The sequence below is a fragment of the Manacus candei genome, unplaced genomic scaffold (assembly GCF_025592945.1).
Source record: "Manacus candei isolate 608988 ecotype Guabito, Panama unplaced genomic scaffold, ASM2559294v1 h1tg000018l, whole genome shotgun sequence".
Taxonomy (NCBI): domain Eukaryota; kingdom Metazoa; phylum Chordata; class Aves; order Passeriformes; family Pipridae; genus Manacus; species Manacus candei.
Window position 1 is genome coordinate 10,062,951 of NW_026138066.1, and position 20,134 is coordinate 10,083,084.

Genomic DNA, 20,134 nt, shown 5'->3' on the forward strand with positions numbered 1-20,134 from the left:
TAAAAAGGGTAGCTTTGAAATCACTGCTCAATGCCAGTTGAAGCAGCCTCACAAGGTCAATCAGACTTCTAAGTTTAAACACCCTCTGCTCCTAATGCCATCAATTAAACACGCTTCATTAATTACAATTACATAAAGAGGAAGACTGGCAAGACAATACAAAAAATTATCAAGAGTGAGAAAACCTACAGAGTTCAGAAAACAGGATTCTGGAAAATGAAAGTGTTCATATTTTATTTTACATTATAGGCTTTCACTTTTTATCCCTTTGAAATACGTTTAGTTTTAAATTATTAAAGATCATAAACTAATAAATTGATATGTTCTCTAAAGAGACATAATAAAAATTCAGACATTACAGCACAGGATCCATCATTTAAATATTCCAATAATAGAACAGTTAAAGTTATGCTGGCTAACTTGAGGATAAAATGCCTAGATAAAAGATGTGGCTCTAAGGAAAAGTGTGGATTAGAGGTGAATTGCGAGTGAAGCAGGTGATGCTTTAGTCTGAATCTGAACTCTCTTGCTTGTTGGTATGGTACTGGCTGACTGTTTCTTCCAAAGGAGCCATTGTGCCATCCGGCCGCACTCCCATTGGTTTTATAAGCTCATCTCTGTAGGAGATTTAAAAAAAAGAACATATATTAGCATAGGCACACATATCAATTCACATGTATATAATGCAGGCACATACAGTATATGCTTTAGTACATAATGAACCTTTAAAAGGAAGTTATTTCTGCTAAAGCCCTCCGTTTTTAAGAAAAAGGCATAAAAAAACCCTTCCCAAATAGGTGGAAGGGGAAGAGCAGGACAGATAAAGACTTCATTCATTTAGGCCAAACTTACTTAGCCAATTAAAGACACCATGAAAAGTCAGTGCCTAATAGGCTCAAGACAAGGAGCAGGTTCACTGTTTTGGATACACAAACTAGCTTTTCTTCAAAAAGCTCTCTGAGAGCCAATTCTTCCTAAAATTTCACCTGCCATTCTGGTTAATATATGCCCAAGCAATTTAAACAGTGATTTGATACATATTCATCTTGTTGAAGGAAATAAATCAGTTAAGAGAACAGACTCTGCCTATACCACTACTAGGGGTGTCTTGAGTACTTGTTGATTCATTTTAAAAAAGCTGACTGATTCTAATACTATTGCTTTTGTTTGTGGCAGTTTAATTACAGGATTTACAGCCATTTTAATCTCTTCAAGGCTCCAAAGGCTGCTCAGCAGTTAATCCAATTATATCTACTCCACAAGCTACAGCCTCATCTAAGAGATGATTAATTATTGATTAAGCCAATCAAAAAGTATTAGCAAAGATTTATTTAATCCTTACTTTTTATCACCTCATTTGTAGGTGGATTATGGCAGAAGCTGTAAGGGCAAAGATAACATTTTGATTTTCTGCTGGGAAAGAAAAAAAAAAAAGGAAAATACCTCTAAATATTCAGGAGTCACCTTAAATAAAGGAGTGGAGGTTTGATGTCAATTTATCCCTTACTTGAAAGGCAGCCCAGTAAAACTGTCAATTTAACACACATCTACCACCCTCCTGAGTCACAGACAGTAAAACTGCATCACTCAATGGCGAAGCAAAGGCATCCCACCAGCTCTCTGTCTGGGCAGCACTTCTCCCTTGGCTGAAAAAAGGGACAAAAATTCCTTGCACACAGCTCGTGATTCAACCTTAACACATCAGGAACAGCAAGAAAGGCAACCTCTGAATTACATGGCAGGCATCTGCTAGATTATTGTACAGGCAAGAAGCAGTCAAATTAAGTCTCAAAGAGTCCTTTTGCTCAGGAAGAGCAGAGACCAGCGAGATAAATGCAGCTGTTTGTGCAGATGTGACAATCAGATACTACAGTGGTTAAGATCAAAAATGCCACAGGAGAAACTGGACGTGAAGAACCTGCTGTGGCTTGGCTAAACCAGGTCTGGTGGGAAGCTGCAGGCCAGGGAAGGAGGTTTGCAAGACCATATTCAAAGAGCACAGGCCAGACTCTCCCTCAGTGTGTGTGGAAGAGTAAGAGCTACCTTTAAATAGACCGGAGAGGGCTTGCCATTATTTAAGGACTGACAGCAAGTCCTCTTGCTTCAGGCAATGCAATCTGTAGCATGCAGATTCTGCCCAAATGACAGCACTCTTAAATTTTCAAGAATCTGTTGGAGATGTGTGGACAAGACATCAAAAGAATACTTGAAATCAGATTTGAAAGGGCTCAAAACATGAAGATTACAGATACAGAGTCCAAACAGGACCAGAACTCTGCCTGCCTGCTGTAGGGGTCCCACAAAAGGCAAAGCTGGAGTGCTTTGGAGTTGTGTCCAATAGCAAAGACCTTTTTTTCACATGAAAAAAACCCTATACATCTAAGGTCTTTTTGGCTTTCAAACTTTAAACACCATAATAACAAAACAACTGTCCTTCGCCATCTTGCAAGAACTCTTCAGTGCCACTTACTGAAGTTCAAGCCTCAATAGTGATCTATTACACTTATTTCTGAAGAAGAGTAATCTGAAGAGTAAAGTCCTTGCTCATATTTAAGTCCTAAAAGTAAAAAAATGGCCACAAAGAGCCAAATCACCTTTGCTTGTCCTCTAAGCTGAGAGGATCCTAGATTTTTGTTTCAAAAATCCCAATGCACATTCTTATATTGCAATATTTAATGTTGCAGCCAAAAGTCATAGAAACACATAATTTTCTAGTCATTTACCATTTAATATTGGTAATAAATAAATGATAATTACTGAGGCATAAAGAAATCGTTCAAGAAAAAGGAAAGAGAAACACAGGAAAACAAGGGCGCAAGGTCCATTTATGTGGGGACCTCCCTCTCCTCCCAAAGATACTTATATCTGTAAATAGTCAAGAAGTCCTATCTCGTCACTTGTCAATTATAAAGAAAGAGCTCTTTCTCTGAGACTGCCCTTCTCAAGCTTCACTTTCACATCCCACTACACACACTCCAGAACTTGACACGAATGTTTTCTCTCCTGTGGGTCACCTGCAGAGACACTGAACATCAGATGCAGGAGACCAGACACATCCTTATGCTCAAGGCTTGGTCTGTGATTTGTGTGGGAGTCTTTTGGGGATAAATGCACCAAGTTTTGCGTGACAATGCAATGCAGAACTCTGAGTCATGGATGTGAACTTGTATTTTCTTTCATGATGCTCAACAGCTCATTTCTTAGCTCACTTTGCTCATTTCCAAGTGCACCATAGCCAACTGTGCTGGTACTGCATTTGAGGATTATTCCCAATGCATTTCCTCCTCTCTAGGCTTTAACAATTTGACCTAGGCTGAGCTTGCATTGCACTGAAAGAGCAAGGAGGTTTATCAAGTACATTTCTGCCCCTGCATAAGCTTCCTGCTTTGCAAACCCTTGAGCAGGATGAAAGATGGCTGTTACAGTTTGTTGTTCTCTCTGTATTAGAAGGCTGAACTCCATACATCCTTCCTTAGGCAAATGTTACACAGTAAAACTGAACTGTGTGAACACAGAAATATGCTAGGCCACCAAAAGAAGAAGAAAGAGGAGAAGAAGGGATCAGCCTATTTTGCTTCTAACCATAATCTAGTCCTAAACCCATGTAAAACATGGCATCCTTTCATCAGTGAAGATTTGACTGCCAGCTCTGAACACCACACTAGCTTACTCCCGGTTTCCAAAGAGGAAAATTACAGAGAGAGACAAACAGATGAAAAGATTTGGGCTGCCTACAAAGCCAGTTTCTGAAGTTTGGAACAATTCTCTGCTAAATAACAAAAAGATTGCAAGAGGCATCACTCAGCTAAACTGAAGGACCATGCAAGAGCCCACATAGCTTATCCTTACCTGGCATGAACAGTCTCAGCCCTGCCAGCCTCAGCAATTTGCACACTTAGCACTGGCTGCTTAGAGACCTCAACTGTGCTTTGATACCCTGGGCTAACTGAGGATGAACTTACTGTTTACGGTGAGATAGAAGGTGGCAAGGGAAGTGCCAAAAACTGCCAGTTCAGCAGACAGTTTACTATCCAGAAACTGGATGTTTATAGTACACTATAGAGTAGAACACTGAAGGCTTCAGCCTAGTAGACGGCAGCGAGAATTCTTCTGTATCCATGAAGATCTATACCAGCACACAATGTGTGTATTTATGCATGTTTGAACATCCTTATGTGACCTCCCACACACTCAAATGCACCTTGCAACATTCTTTTTCTAATGCAGACAAAGCATTCTATTCAAGTGTACTTAGAAACACACCATAATTAAACAGTTGGTAAAATGCATTCTCTTCTTCCACTTCCAGGTCTCCCAAGAGTCCCTTCAAATATATCTATACAAGTTTTGGCTTCCTGCTTGCCATTTAGCTTGATAACGACTTAAAAATCATTCCCTTGTTTTGAAGGGTGACTTTCTTGTCTGCTCTCTGCCACAGGGCAGTGCTGACATAGGGAATTAATGATGGTGTCTGTAATCAAACAGCCGTCATGTAAACACCAGTCTGTTCCTTTCATAAAATAGTATGTTGGGGACCTATTCACCTCCTCATAATTGAGTACTACATAATAGTTCTGATCCTTTCATGTAACATTATTTTGTTCTATGATTAGAAAGGGGAAGAAAAAAAAGATCCATGTAACGTTGCCTTCTTCATTGATCCTATGATTAATTTTGTGTTTTTAATGAGTATGGTGGCTTATTTAGACAGGTTCTCTTCCATACTCATTTTGCTGACTTCTGTTCAATGTACAACAAAACCCAAGCTGTGATAATTGGAGACCATTTCATCAGCAAAAGGATTCTTGCTATTAATACAAGGTTGGCTTGGAAAAAGCATCCTGACATTTTAAATTAGTCAATTAATATACAGTCCTACCTGCCATTTATAATAGAAAAAAATGTTAGTGTTTTTTCCAGACATTTTAATTAACACAGAGTATTTCCAATAATCCATTGTATAGAAAGAATATCATATAACACTGACTCAAGGTGGCTAACTTGATATTTTGCAAAAAATGGAAGACTGAGTTAAATATTTTTGCAAATTTGGGGAGTTTTTCAAAGCTCAAAGATGTGCATCACGTGCAGAGAACACTGGTTTACAGTCACCAAACAATTCTTGAAGAATCAACAAGACACTTAATGCAGACAATACCCATAGAGTCACATCAGGGCCAAGTTCAGGCATCCAGAAATCAACCTAAGTAATATATACATCTCTCAAGAGCTGCAGTAATCAAGGTTTTTCATGTTCATTTATACCTATAATTTGTATACATTTAATTATTTTTAAAAAAATATCTGGTCCAGCCAAATCTGAGCAAAATACTAATTTCTATAAAAGCTTCTGTAGAACCAAAGTCTATGGTAAAATATTGGGGTAAGGGAAATGGGTTCAGAAACAATATTTAGCTTTCCTACCTGTATCTGGATAAATCAAAACTGGGTGATTAATTTTAATTTAGCCTCATCAATTGTCAATTACCCCATGAACAGGCCTAAACACCAACAACCTAATAGAACTAAAAAACTTTGGAAGTATGACCTGAAATGACCAAATGCATGAATCAGTTTTACATCACCTCAAAAATTTTAAATTTTTCATTGTCAATGGTGAAAATAAAGAGAAATCCGAAAAGCAAAAATCCACTGGCCTATTATGAAACAAGAGAAAAAGTGTCCTTTTATTACTCATGGCTTCCATAAACCTGTACACAGGGTACAGTGTAAACAGCAGCACTAATGAAGGCTATAAATTTTCAATGAAGCAGCACTGTTCTGCAAACTTGTTTTCTGAGTTCAATTTGTGTCATCAGGTAGCTTTCAAAAATGATACTCAGGCAGTCAAAGCCATATCTAGAATACTCCAGTGACAGAGTGGCCTGATTAACCTCATCAGTCAGGGAGCAGAAGCAAGTTTGTCAGTCCTTCAATGTTTTCTTTCATATCTTTCTCCAGTAAAAGTGTGTCAGCTTTTCAAAGCTTAGTTTCCATTACTGGGACAATACCAGTGCACTAAACCAGTTTTGCTGCACATCACACAAGTTTACTCTAAGCTCTTGCTCAAGTTACACAGATAAATTTACATAAAGTCGTTCAAGATGAGAACCAGCTCTTTGTTCCTGTTCAACTTCCTCCCCCTCTTATAAGCACTTACAACATTTATAACACTGTATTTATAACACTGCTCTTGTAAGTACTTATAACACTGCACCAAACTGAAACTGTTCGTGGCGTATTTCCCTTCCTACGATGACAACAACAAAGACCAGCAGAAGTAAGGACACCTGCCACGAGCAGTCTACCTCAAAGCAAGATTCAAACCCCAGAATCAACCAAAGACTCCTACCAAAGCAACCTCTGGTTTGCATTTGTGGGGTGCAAATCAAGGCAAAAAAATGCATTCAACACAGATTTAAGCATCTGAAAGCTCCCAGCACTGAAGGGCTCAAGCTTGAGGCAGCACAAGTGTTCTATTCCAAAACCAGATAGGGACTCTGAGTATGATCAGTGTGTTACTAACTCCTTATTGTATACAAGACTGGCAGCTTCCCATTTTAACATCTTCAAAGCCCCCGGTTGCCCACTCAATTACATTCACGAAAAATGTCCTACAGCCTCCCAGACCAAGTCTTACTTTCTTTTTCCTTCCTGCCAGCATTTCCCTCCTCCCTGATTTTTAGTAAAACAAAAAGTGTGGGAAGAACAGTCAAATGATTTTATTCATGTTATCACAGCCCCTAAAGTGGTCACATCAACAACGCTGCCCCACAGTAATCACTGCACTAAACAAACAAAAACCTTACCACAAAGAGTCCCAGCCCTGAAGTGTTTGCAGTCTAAGTACTATAGAAGAAGCTGCAGGTGGAAGTAAGTGACACAGAAAGCCCAAGGTGACAGTAGTGCTACCAGCCAAGAGGGTAAGTGTCGGCACAGGGCAGCAGCTGCTCAGTCATTGTCAGTTTGTAGCAGGCACCACAGCAGGTGTCTCAATCCTCCAAACTGAAAAGGCTCTTATGCTACAGTAGTGCCATTGGGAGTTCTTGTGTAACTGCTGTAGTGATAGCAACTGACTTGTCTGCAGTCTTAGTTCATCTCTGGTCTCAATCTTTCTTTTTAAAAAACATTTTAGACCATTAAGTCATTTTATTGTGGTACCCTTGATGCTCAGCATCTTAATTCTTTAGCTTACATAGCAATGATTCCAATTTAAAAAGTAGGTCAATTGAGATTATATGAGCATTGCATTTTCTTCTCTTTACTAAAAAGACTATGACATACTGCATTTGCTTTCCATGCAAATAATGTGAGAAAGTATTCAATTACTTCACTGACAGTCTCAGACCAGTTGTTCCAAGTTTCTTCCCTGCTTTCAATCCTGCTTGCAATTCAGTCTTTGATAGCTAATGTAAAATTCAGATTCTCCTGCATATTTTGCTGTATTCCTAATCTTTATTAGAGATATTCAGCAAAATAAGTATTTTTACATCTCTAATAAAGATTAGGAATACAGCAAAATACTTGTTTTGCTGAATTTCTCTCAAGAGATCTTATTATTTGAATATTTACACTCTCACAAAACAAACCCCTTTCTAGCTGCTGAGTTTTCCCACATTTGAAGTGCGATCCACTTATATATTTATCTCCTACAGCTAATGGTAAATTGGTATTACATCAAGTGTTCCTCAAGAACATAGAACTCTGCTTACACAGAAAACAAACTACAGGTAATCTACAAGTATGTGGAAATAAAAATCAGTAAATTCTAGGTGTATTGAATCCAAGCAAAAAAGTTACAGATAACAGCTTTGTACCCGTTTTGTATGTAGAAAGTTATAAAACAAAGATCAACTTTCTGTATCAATACTGTACACCTGTATGTCACACTAAGTACCATTTTCTTTCATTGCATTACCTTAGTCACATAAAACAAATTACAAAGACTGATTTGTAATCCAGTCCACGCTTAATCTAATAAATCTGCAATAAGTCTTAAATGTAAATTCCATTTTAATTGCTCCATTATACAATTTATTGTTTCTGATTACAACTATTTTCATACTGTATTTGTTCTTCATATAAGTAGCAGAGGTAAGTAGTTACAATGAGATGCTGCTGATTGACTCGGGGAAAAATGAGTACATTTGCCTTGGGCTTGGATCATGTCCCATACTTTAAAAGAAGAAATTCTCTCCATTAACATCAGCCTATCTATTCAGGAGGCAGGTCCCCTCACCACCACATCTTTCTTATTCTGTCCTTTCGTTTCCTAAAGAGGTTTCCTCTGAAGTCCTGCAACATACCACTCTTTTCTTTGAAGTGGTCATTTAAACATTTTTCTCTGCAGTTAAAGTGGTCCTAATCCTCCAAAGAAGTTGATTCTAGCACCGTTTTGAAGCACCAGACCTTAGCAAAGAGCCAGGATACAAGCTGCCTTTCTCAAAAGCAGCTAGAGTACAATACCTGGAAAGTTTATCAAACATGTTGACAAGCTTCATAGCTTCATATTCTTTTTGCTCCTCTGTCATTTCATCCATTGGATTGGGCATTGGTTCTTCTAAGTGACCAGTGATAAGGTTAATGCTGGAAATGGAAAAACAATACAGTTTACATTTCTGTAGAAATATGTACATTTTCTATCTTCTTAATAGCGAGGAAGGAACTAACAGAAACCACCAAGACTAAAACTGTCTGAACTGCACATGAAAGTTTGTTATAAATAGCCAACCTTCATATTTATATCCTTTTTAGCCTTTTCTCGTGAAATGTAATTCTATCTTCTTGTTGATTCACTGTATTAATTTCTTGTTAGCTACCCAGAAATGCACAGCCCCTCAGTAATTGTTATGTTATAACCCACACACAGGGGAGTAATGATAGTGCAATGACGTCATGAGCAATAATGACATAAATAGGGAACTGAATGACAGATACATGTTTGAAACTAATTCTGTACAGGTTTAATGTTAAAACTATAGACAGGTTCCAGTTAATTTCCTTATTCATGAAGAACTGTTGTATTAGTTTACTCTAGCCCTCCCATGATAATGATTTTTTGCTCAAACCAAATTAAGTTACTTTACTTTGAGAATTTACAATGCCAGTTTTATTTTCAGTGTTAAAACAAGTCAACAGTGTTACGGAAGTGGTAACGAGCAGACAAGTAGTTTTAAAGAACACTTTCAGGGCAAATTATCCTTTCAAACACTTTAATCACAAACATTTAACAGCCATACAGAAAAACAGATGCATAAATCAGCTGACAGTTGTCTTGAATATTTCATTTAAGTGTCAGTTTTTAACTAAATAGATGTTATAGTTTCACTTATATGCATATAACTGGATGTCAGGTTTTTCAAAGAAGAGCAGAGAGAAAACAGCAAGAAAAAAATTCCTGAAGTACAGAAATAAAAAGAAACTTCCTGGTTTAAAGTTAATTTCTTCACAGAGAAGCAATGTAATTCCTATAACTTCTCATACGTTTAATCCTGTGTTTCATTCACGTACCTTAATAAGAATCTTTCAATAAACCACAACTCTCCATCATATCATATTACCATATATGTGTAATTCAAGGAAAACACAGTAAAACAGAAAAATAACATCCTTCAGATCTCCACTATCAACAATTTCAGAACCTACTAAAAATGGCATCAAATCTTAGATGTAACATGACAAACTGAAACCTCTAACACCCAATCAATTACAATTAATAAAAAGCAACAGACAGCTTCTATATGATCACTGAATCCTTCAAATAAATTGGATTCCTGATGCATAACTTCTATAGAAATTGTTTTCCTCCTTCCATATTTACATGTGACCCACTTGATTCCTTAGGAAAATTTTAGTAACCACCATTCTGAAGCTAGACCAAAACTGAAACTAGACCTACTGGTTTGTTCTTTTTCAACAAAATTCCAATTAAAATCTTAAGCCATATCTGACACTTCTGGTTTCTCCATTACAGGGATATATCCCACAAAGAATAGTTGCAGTTTGGTAACTTTATGTGAGTTCCTGGAAAATCTGGGGCAAAAGCCATCCTTGCTAAGTTTGTTACTATAACTTTTTTCTAAAATTTGATTAAAAATCTCTTTCCACACTTGAATTTTAAATAGTTATTCAGGTTGATTTTAAATCATTGTCATTGTGATTTTTTTTTCCCCTCTGGAGCCATATGACTATATGACGGTCGGTACTGGAGGCTGGTTTCTCAATAATTAGACCATGAATTAAGTAGAAGACAGTAGTTAGTATAAGCACATGTAATTCCAAAACTGGCTTCTCTGGAAAAGGTGAAACAAAAAAATTACATCAAAAAAAATAATCTAAACTACAACAGCATATGTAGAATTGAAAACACTACTATACTTTGGCTTTGCAGATTTGTATTCTTCTGTATCTGTATCTTCATCATCTGAGTACCAATGATCTCCTCTTCCTCCTGCCAACAGGCCCCTTGCTGCCAGCAATCCTGCGGCGTTACCATAGCCCGTGTATTTCAACAGGCTATCGACTGCAAAGAGCCACACAGAAAATTATTCAGCTATAATCAGCTACAAAACACCATAGTGCTACCAGAATTGAGAGTTATAGCAAGAGGCAAATGTACAAATTACAGCAAGACCTTATACAGAAGGGAGAAGGAAAAGTAATTTTTACCTCTCTCTTTACAAAGAACAAAAAGAAATTCTGCTGCAATTTGCTTTACTCCAAGGTCAACATGTGTCATAAGGCGCACGAGTTTGTTTCTCACTGTTGTGCCAACTTCTGGACGATTTGATACATCTCTTAATGGAGGCAGTACCTGGCAGCACAAAAAAAAATGGCATAGAGTGCACAGCAATATCTATCCAATACTTGGAAAACCCCTACAGTCAACAGAACAAGGAAATACTGTAAGCTCTGTTCTTCAAAAAAAAAAGGCAATAAAATCAGTCAACTATGCCTACATGCTTTAGTAATGACTCTTGCTTCTTAATATATTTAAGTCTTCTGATCTGTCATTCAGGGCAGAAAAGCACTCAGTCTCAAATATAGACTTTGAAAATACAATTATCAGGAATTTATGAGCACAAATGGGTGTACCAAAACAGCTGGTCAACAGGCAGCAGTAACCTCATGTTCTCTGTGTCTTCTGTTTTGCTCGTGTATCTGGTAAAAGTATTATAAATACCATCCTAAGGAATCTCACAATATTAACATGATGTGTAGTTTATATAGAAAAACTATATGCTTATAATGAAAAAGCAGGAAAATGAGTTATATTGCAAGCTCTACTTCAAATTTCTACTGCTGAATTTCAAAAATGGGCTCTACATGTATAGAGAAAATGCATACTTCTCCCAGAAAACACTTTTCTAAAAGTTCAAGCTAAATTTCAGAAATATTTTGGAGAAAACACTATTTAACATTTCCTCAACACTATTTTCTCAATAAGTGTCATTAATATTGTTAACTTCAACCCTCAGGAAAGGCAGGATGAATAATGGCTTGTTTGGCAAACTAAGTCCTGCCTCCCTGTGTGTATGCCTTCAGAGTCAAAAACTACACTAATTTTTTCACATTCACAGAATATATGATATGATCTGCAAACAAATCTGGGCCATAATATGGAATATTTAATGATCTGAAGACTCTAATAAGAATTATGGATCTTCAATGGTTTACTTGGGAATGAAAAAAAGATGCCAATAATTGTCATAAGAAATTGCAGGTCCTTTGTCTTCTAGGTGTCTAATGTAAAATGTCATGTCCTGTGCTAAATTACTGCACAATTACTACTGAAATCAGACTCACTGGGAATTGATACTTAAACAAATGAATGCTACAGTATTGACTACTTTGAAAAAAACAGACCCCTCTTTTTCAAACTAAGTATTCAAACAATTAGCAAAAACATTTTACTTTGTCCCTGCTTACTCTCCCCAATGGGGATAGTACCATGACTGTCATTTCACAGTGTGTTGTAAGAATGAATTAATGTTTTTAGAGTACTCTAATACTAATACAGTGATGAGTGCCATAGGACAGTCCATGAGGAAATTAATCATACTGTCTTCAGATCACAATTTGAATAGTGCACAATAAATAAAGCCTAAGGCCAACACTTAACAATGAGGGTAATTCAAAATATCAAATATCCAGTCATGCAGTTAACAGTATCCATCCATTCTCTGCACTATATGAGGCAGTGGTCCTGTGGTAGGAGTCAGCATGCAATTATATCCTGACATCTAGATGCCGAGATGTCGTAAAAACATGCAGACAACTTCATTTTCTAGCTTCTGAACATTTGGCTCTGCAACTTTTTTTTTAGTTAACAGATCAGCAGATTATCCTGAGAAAGAACTGCTGCAAACAAAAACAATAAAAAACAAGAACAATTTTCTTAAATTCCTCAAAACTACTTTTCTAGTATAGATAAAACAGGCATGATATATATGCTCTTTTCCGTTTTAAACTCCATTTATGAATTCAGGCACAGCTTTGATCTGGGAGCAGCATCTAGGATGCAACCCAAGAACCACTGCAGCTTAGGAAAAAGAACATTTTTCAGCTGCTTTCAGCTGTCTTTCCCTTGCTCATCCTTTAATTTCTCTCCACTTGACTTGAGGAAAACCAGCAAAACAAATAGAAAACACCACACCTAACCACCAAACTATACAGACCCTTTAGATCTTTAACCATGGCATGGAAATCTTTTCTCCTGTAAAAAGCCAATGCACAGTCCATACTGTATTAAACTGTTCCTTTAAAAGACCGAGGGATGAAGTGTGCCTCTGTTCAGGAACAGAGTTTTACTCTGCCAGGACAGCTTGTACACACTGGCACACAAGTTTCAACCCCAATGATTCCTGCCTGCTGAGGTCAAATTAAAGCTCAAGTAGAGCCCATCAAAACACCTGTATTCTCACATGCTACCACACAGTTCTGCAAAGTTTTATCAATTGCACGGAAATGTTTTTATATACCAGTTTTAAGAGGACAGACCTCACTGAGTTCTTTGCCCCATCTCATATGTTCCATGGTGACTCACAATAACACAGCTTTACAATATCCCTGATATTATCACTTAACAGCACTACAAAATGTATCATGGAACTTAGGCCATAATATCTACTGATTTATATGACTGAAAAATTATTTCTATAGTACTGTCTTGCACTAATGTACAAATCTCAAAGTTTATCAATAGCTTTATATTCAAATTTTGATGAATATTTTACTTACCTGAGCTTTGATAAACTTCCTGATATTCCTATGAGTTCGGCAGCATTCAGTTAATAAACTGAGAACTGGAGTCAGACCTTCTCTATAGCTGCTTCCCTAAAATAAAACCAAATACTAATAAAACATTTTGTAACAGATTTTCCTTTACAAATTCTATGAACACTTAAATGATGTTCTATATGACAGTCAAAATATGAACTTTACATAGTCACACACAAACACACACGCATGAGCAAGTAGCTTCAGATATTCACAGGAATTTATTCTAAACTTTGAGGTGTTTCACAATCTAGAAGAACATCCATATTTGTGCTAATACTGGCTGGAAGGTTTGGAACAAGCTTTACATATGTGCACTTTTTACTTTAATGAAAGAGGTCCCTTTTGCAAGGAACCCCTCCAGCCCATACCTTGTCTATTCTCTTCTCCATGAAATCCAGTAAAATTTGAATTGCTCCCATATTCATACCATTGTATTTTATATCTGTTTCTTCTTGGGATGATGGATTAATAAGAACATCCAAGCAAGAAACGGGAACATTGCTTAAGAGGTTGATTGCATTGCTGAAATAGATTTTAAAAATTCATTATTCATTTGGAAGAAAGAATTAAAAACAGAGTACAACTCCCCATAAACTGCTTGTACAACTACAATCAAAAAGAGGCCCTACAACTCAAACAATGCTTTATTTTGTGCTCTCTGGGTTTTAAAGAAGGTGGCACGCATTATCGCCTGAGTGTCAGCTCTTGGGACAAACAAGGGAAAAGAAAGACAAAAAGCTCCAAAAGCAATACTGCAGCAGTGCAGTAATACTTCCAGCCCCCACAGTTCCCCATTCCATGGATAAGGCACAGCTTCCAGCAGTGAGCTACAGCAGCTGATCTCAAAGGACAGTAGGGGGAACTCTCACATTGATTTGCAGTGGTCAGTTTTTTCCTCCTTGAAACTTAAAACATTTTACCACATATCTGCATTACCATCATTAATGTGACAAAGTACACCATAGAAAACATTTCCCCCTGCTGTAGGGCATGGTGGTAATTTCTTAGGTCCTCTGAAATATTTTCACTTTTATTTAGTTTGCAGTGTAAATGAAATACAGAAGGTTTTTAAGACATTAAAAAAAGATTCAGGTTTATTTACCAAGCACTACCTTTCAGTAACCAGCATCTTCACATTTTGCAACACACAAAGAGGAGTGCTTCCCAAAGAGCCATTAAGTGATTTAAATTAGACCATAAGATTCCTCCCTCCTCTTTAATGGAGTAGGACGGAACTTACTTTGCAAGGTACACATCCCTCGAGTTTGCTATCTATCCTGTTCTCATTGTCAACATTGACTTGTGTTTGCACTGTTGCTGAATATTGGGCTCAATTACACAGATGCTGCAAAAATTAGAATTCTGTCATTATTTACTTGCTCATGTCCAACTAAACTTATAAATGGATGTATTTAGAAATACTACAGAACTATCCAGGTTTACATAGGCAGACTTCAAAGCTATCAATGAAGCAATGAGCACTGTTGTTTCAACAATCAGTGAAGTGTTACAAGAATAGAGAAAACTTCTCAAACAACTTCATTTAAGACTTTTAATAATATCTACTTAGAAGCTGCCCTCTGTTTTTAAGTTATTAATACAATTCTAACAAAGAATTAGTAAAAGAGAAAGAAAATCACAGCAATCAGACAAGACAGGATTTCTAACAAATGTGCTGGTTCTGGTTTGATCAGAGTGGGTGGCTGTTCCACACTGTGCCATCTCCCTTTTGCTCTTTTAGCAATTGAAATTCAGACAACTATTACTTTTGGGAATGCTTGTTCTCTTTGTTTTGTTTCTAATTCCTGTTCAAGATATGTCTTTTATATCACGGAAGTTATTCCTCTCCAACAATTCAGGAATAGTCAGAAACAAAATAGACTGAAATTCAACAAATATTTGGTGCCTTCAGGCCTTTCATCAAAAGTTCTCTTTTTACCAGTTTCTTATTAAACAACCAAGTTCCCAAACACCTACAAAATTAATTTTCTGGATCACTGTGTCTGAGCTATTCTTTTCAATAAATGAAGCCCGGCTTTCTGATCTTTGTCACTCCACTGACAGTTTTATTTGTGGTAGAGGAGTGTATGAAATTCTCCAGCTACCAGGAAGTCAGTGACTATGCACAGATCTGCACAATAGTGTTTGCATTCCTACTCCAGGGGGTAGAAATACTGCGTATATTACTCTCTCCTTCTCGGCTTCCTAGAGATCATTAATCACTGGGACATGACATCCACCCACTCATGCTCCCAGCCCCCTCCTGATATGCAAATTTAAAAGCAAAGGCCTATTTAGAGCTGCTGAATGCCTTGATTAAAACCTTGTTAGTGGCAAAAATGGCACTCACTCTAATATGTGGTACTTTAAGCTGTTCATATTCAAACATTAAGCAATGACATGACAGAATAATGACAACAATACTAGGTACTAAATTAGTTAAGATATTCTTACAGGTAACTTCTGCTTATTTATTAGAAATAGAGTCACATTGACAATCAGTACATCATAGCACAGGGCATGTGTCCAACACTGATGTTCACATAAAATAAATCCTCAACTTACATATTGAGAGCACAAGCATTCAAATGATGGGCTTTAACAGGCTGCCTAAACCCTTCATTTAAGCATCTTGGGTTCTGCACATTAATAAACTTAGGGAAGTGCAAGTCATCAGCAATCCTAAGAAATACACACGTCTCCCTGACGCTTCATAAAGTTTATTCTGCATTCAACACCGTTTGTATTTTATTTTACTTTTGACAGATTTTTCCTAATTGCCTTACTGATAGGCTCCAAGTGGAAAGCAGAGCTGGAAGTTATGCTCTGCTCTCTGACTCACACCTCATCTCTAGCAATAAAGACTGCATGGTCAGAGTCCAGCATGTTGAACAGCCTAAATGATGACACAGCCTCTCTTTTTTAGCTACAGACTCCTAACAAGAGTTTACTCATTCCTTAGTGAAGCTCCTATCAGGAATTAAAGTTTTGCTTGTCCAAATACATCAGCGGACTGAAGTGGGGCCCTTGATCCAGGCCCCAATCCCTCTGAGGATTTGCAGGGGCATTACTTCTGACTATAGGTTTTCTATCCCAGAGTTGCCTTGTGATGAATAGCCTTGGTAGAAAAGCATATTCAATTATTCAGCTTTCATTACATCCTTGTAGCATTCAAAGACAAAACTCAAGTTCTGCAAATGGGCTGAAATATTTGAATTGCAAAAGTCAAAACCTGCACAGAGCTCTTCTAGCACGTGAATCAAGATCAAATACTACATTCGACAATGCTATACTTGCACTCTTTATGAACTCGAGCTAAGTAAACTGGCTACAGTTTGCTAACAGAGGGAGAAAGTTGTTTTCTCAGCATAACAGAAAGTGATGCAGTGCTACACTGAGTCTGATGGAGAAGGGGAAACAACTGAAGTGACACAAAGCAGTGATGTTTGTCCTCATTTCTTTTCTGTTTCACCCTCTCAAAATTACGGAGAACCTTTGCCTTGACATGCTGTCTCCAAAAGGTCCACACGGGCAGCATCACTACACAAAATATCCCTTCTGACTGAAAAGAACAAGGACAGAAATCACACCTATACTACATATTCCTCACAGCTTCCTACTTCTTTATGTAAAGGCCTTTTTAGATCTCATCTGCAAGTGTTTGCAAAAGCTAAAGCCAAAAGGACCTGCATAACATGCACCCTTCTGCAATAGCACAAGATAACTGAATTTTACAGGGCAATGTAGTTAACGAGGTGATTAGACTAGCTGGATTTCTGGACAATGACACAGAACTTGGGAAGAGCATCAGCTGTATCATAATTCATCAGAATATTGGGCTCTCTCTTGTAGTTGTTGAATTTATCCACAACTGTTAAATTCTCCCAGCAGTGGGGAATTTATTCCCACCAGTCCCTCCCTTCAAGGAAGATGAGAGCTCAAAATGCCCACCATAAGCAGCAGCACTGACTGCCTTTTAGGACACAGCACCAACTTTAGTCATGGTAACTACTGCCACAGAACACTAAATTATTCCAAGCTAGTCTGCACCAGCTGAGCAGGGCTCTGATGTAGGATTTTAGGGTTCACCTACTAAGACTGTTGATCTCTGAGAGATTTCCAAGATTTTAATCAAGTTCATTTAACACTTTCAAGATTGCTGGATGTGAAAAACTGTGTATCCTTCTTCCTAGAGACTGCTGGTTTAGAAGATCTTAAAAAGATCCTACACTTAGATTTATGGACATCCCTGAAGAAGAAAATGGCAACACTCTTTCACTGCTGAGAGATAACAGGGAATTGTGTTTGAAGCTACTGTACTGTCAGGCCCTGTGAACAGCTGACCTACTTGGATAAAAGTAAGAGTTTCACAGAAAAAGAACAATAACACTGAACAGAAAACCACCACCTCACTAAAAATAATCTGATTTTTGATTGAATTTTTTGCTGCAAATACCTAACAGTTGGGTGCAGGACTGAGGAAACCCCCCCCGCCCACATACCTAAAACCGCAAGATGATTCACTCATTTTTGAAAGAAAAAAAAAAGAAAAAATGTTTGTACCTTTAATGAAGCAGCCTAGAACTACTGGAGATTAAATATCAACTTGTTACTTCCAATCCATCAGAACTGCAAAACTTACATATGAAAATCTCAAAATGTAGTTTTTCCATCAGCTTCTGTGCAAAACAACAGAAGTTGCATTCCACTCCAGTTTACACTACTTCTAGAACTTCCATATGTATTTTCATCCTCAGATACACACATATGCACATAAAGAAATTATAAAAAGGTGAGCTTCATAATCATTGGTAGAAAATAACAACCTTGTCAGTCACTTTCTGTCTGGAACAGAGGACATGCCTAAACAATATTTGAGGCAAATAGCTTTCATCAAAAAAAGATTAATAATACTTTACTCAAAATGAATAGTTTTTGTTGTTTCTCAGATTTCCATTTTAGATTTTAGTCAAAGTAATTTCTACTTAAAAAACCAAACAAAAATCTTTTAACATGGACTGGTTCTGCAGTTCCACCAACCTGTGCAACTCTTCAGTTTTGTCTTCAGTAGGGCCCGTGGTTAATAAGCAGTGTCGAAGGATGGCAGCCATGTAACGAAATTGATGAGATTCATTCTATATAAATATAAATTATGAAGATATTTTTTCATTTTGAAGATTGCAAGTGAGGGTTTCAGGTCACTAGAATAATAAAAATTAAAGATGGGAAATACCTATTAGATCATAACATCCATCCCTATCAATAAAAGGACTGTACCTTAGAGTTCACTAAATGCTTAATTCGACATAACTGTCATAAGCTGACTTCAAACTAGGCCTTGTAAAAGTCACTAGGGAGTATTTTCCAGTTAAATGAGCCTTCACTACCAGAAAAACCAACTACAAGTGTTTGCTCAATCCCATAACATTATTCTTAATATACCACTGCTATTTTCCTTCTTGTATTTACATCAGACCACCTCTTGATTTAGATTACACACCTTTTTCATTTAATTTGCCTTCTCCTCATTTAGGCCTTTTTCTGCCAACAGTTTCATTCCCTCCACTCAGTCTGTTTCTTTTCCTAATTCACTTGCTTTTGTTCCCTTGATACCTTTCCTCCATTTCATTAGTAACTTCTCAGCAATCTTATTTGCCTTACTTTTGCTCTCTCCAAGCAATTCCCCCTTCCAACCTCCCACCAGACAGCAGCCCCACAAAAGTGCACCAGTAACTGCAATCATTTAACTGTGTGTAACCTTGTCCTCACCCTTTTTCAATAGGTCTTCTTGGCATCCATCATATGTTCTGGTGTGTTTGATTGAGCACAAAGCGCCCCAATGCATTTTTTGTAGCATCAGCATCCAAATCTGCCAGCTATACCACCTGCAGCTCTTGTCTGGCTTTGCTACTTTGAAACCGTCTCCAGTCATTAAATATTGGTGTTTCAAATGGTTCTGTCCCCCTTAGGATGGATCTCGTTCAGCTTTCTACCCTCACGCCTAACTTCTCTGCTCTCCTTTTATTTTCCAACCTGTCTACTGCTTGGAACCTCTTGAAATTCTGTATCTTCAGCCCACCTCATTAACACGCTGTTTACTCTTCTTACAGATCATTAAAACTGCCACTGGGACATTCACTCAGTAGAATGTCAACCAACATATCTGGCTAACAGTTATCAACTACTAAAAAGCTCTTTAATTTAAAGGTTCCCTGCTTTTAGGAACTTCTAGTAAAGAGTTATTATATAAGCTTTATCTCAAAACACAAAATAAACTTCTCCTGCCCCGGGATGTCTTAAACTCTCATTAAAAAAAAAAAAAAGCTGCATGCTCGGACTTTTCAAGGAGGAAAAGATTTGTGGGACAAAACCTCCCTCATCCCACAGACAGCAGCCACATGAAACCTCATCAGGTAACACCACAACTGAGTGCCATCTCCTGCCTGCCTGTCTGCAGTGAGCTGGGCTTTACTTCTCTACAGATTCAGTATTTTGTAAAAGTAAACCAATGTCAAGATCCAGATTTCAAGAGCTAGCTTTTAAAGAGGTGAACGTGTAATACAGTTTCTTTTCCCAGTTTTCCATAAAGCTGTGTTACATTCTTTTTTACCCTCTCTATACAAAGAACTTTGACAAAGTTAAAGATACTTTTAATAAAGATCTAAACCAGGAATATTAACAGAAGAAAGAAACCTCACTTTGTTTATATTTCCCTGAAACTCAAAGTATTAGCTTCTCTGATTCCCCCATCACTCAATCTTAAATTTCAGGATTTCTTATTCAGCATATCCTTGAGACATTAAATCAAAGAACAAACTTCAGACTTTTCTCAAGTTTTATATTCCTTAAAGTT

The 20,134-nt window shown here is 37.3% G+C and overlaps 1 protein-coding gene across 1 annotated transcript in view; it reads right to left on the minus strand.

Moving 5' to 3' along the window:
• Positions 1-207: 207 nt before the first annotated feature.
• The window catches only part of RIC8B (RIC8 guanine nucleotide exchange factor B), a 34,239-nt gene continuing 14,312 nt past the window's right edge, over positions 208-20,134 (minus strand). The window contains exons 4-10 of the mRNA XM_051784390.1: positions 18,322-18,416; positions 13,650-13,803; positions 13,240-13,335; positions 10,669-10,813; positions 10,378-10,522; positions 8,467-8,586; positions 208-617 (exon numbers count right to left, since the gene is read on the minus strand). Of these exons, the coding sequence (XP_051640350.1) occupies positions 506-617; positions 8,467-8,586; positions 10,378-10,522; positions 10,669-10,813; positions 13,240-13,335; positions 13,650-13,803; positions 18,322-18,416 (867 nt within the window). The 3' untranslated portion in view covers positions 208-505. The remainder of the gene's footprint in view (positions 618-8,466; positions 8,587-10,377; positions 10,523-10,668; positions 10,814-13,239; positions 13,336-13,649; positions 13,804-18,321; positions 18,417-20,134) is intronic.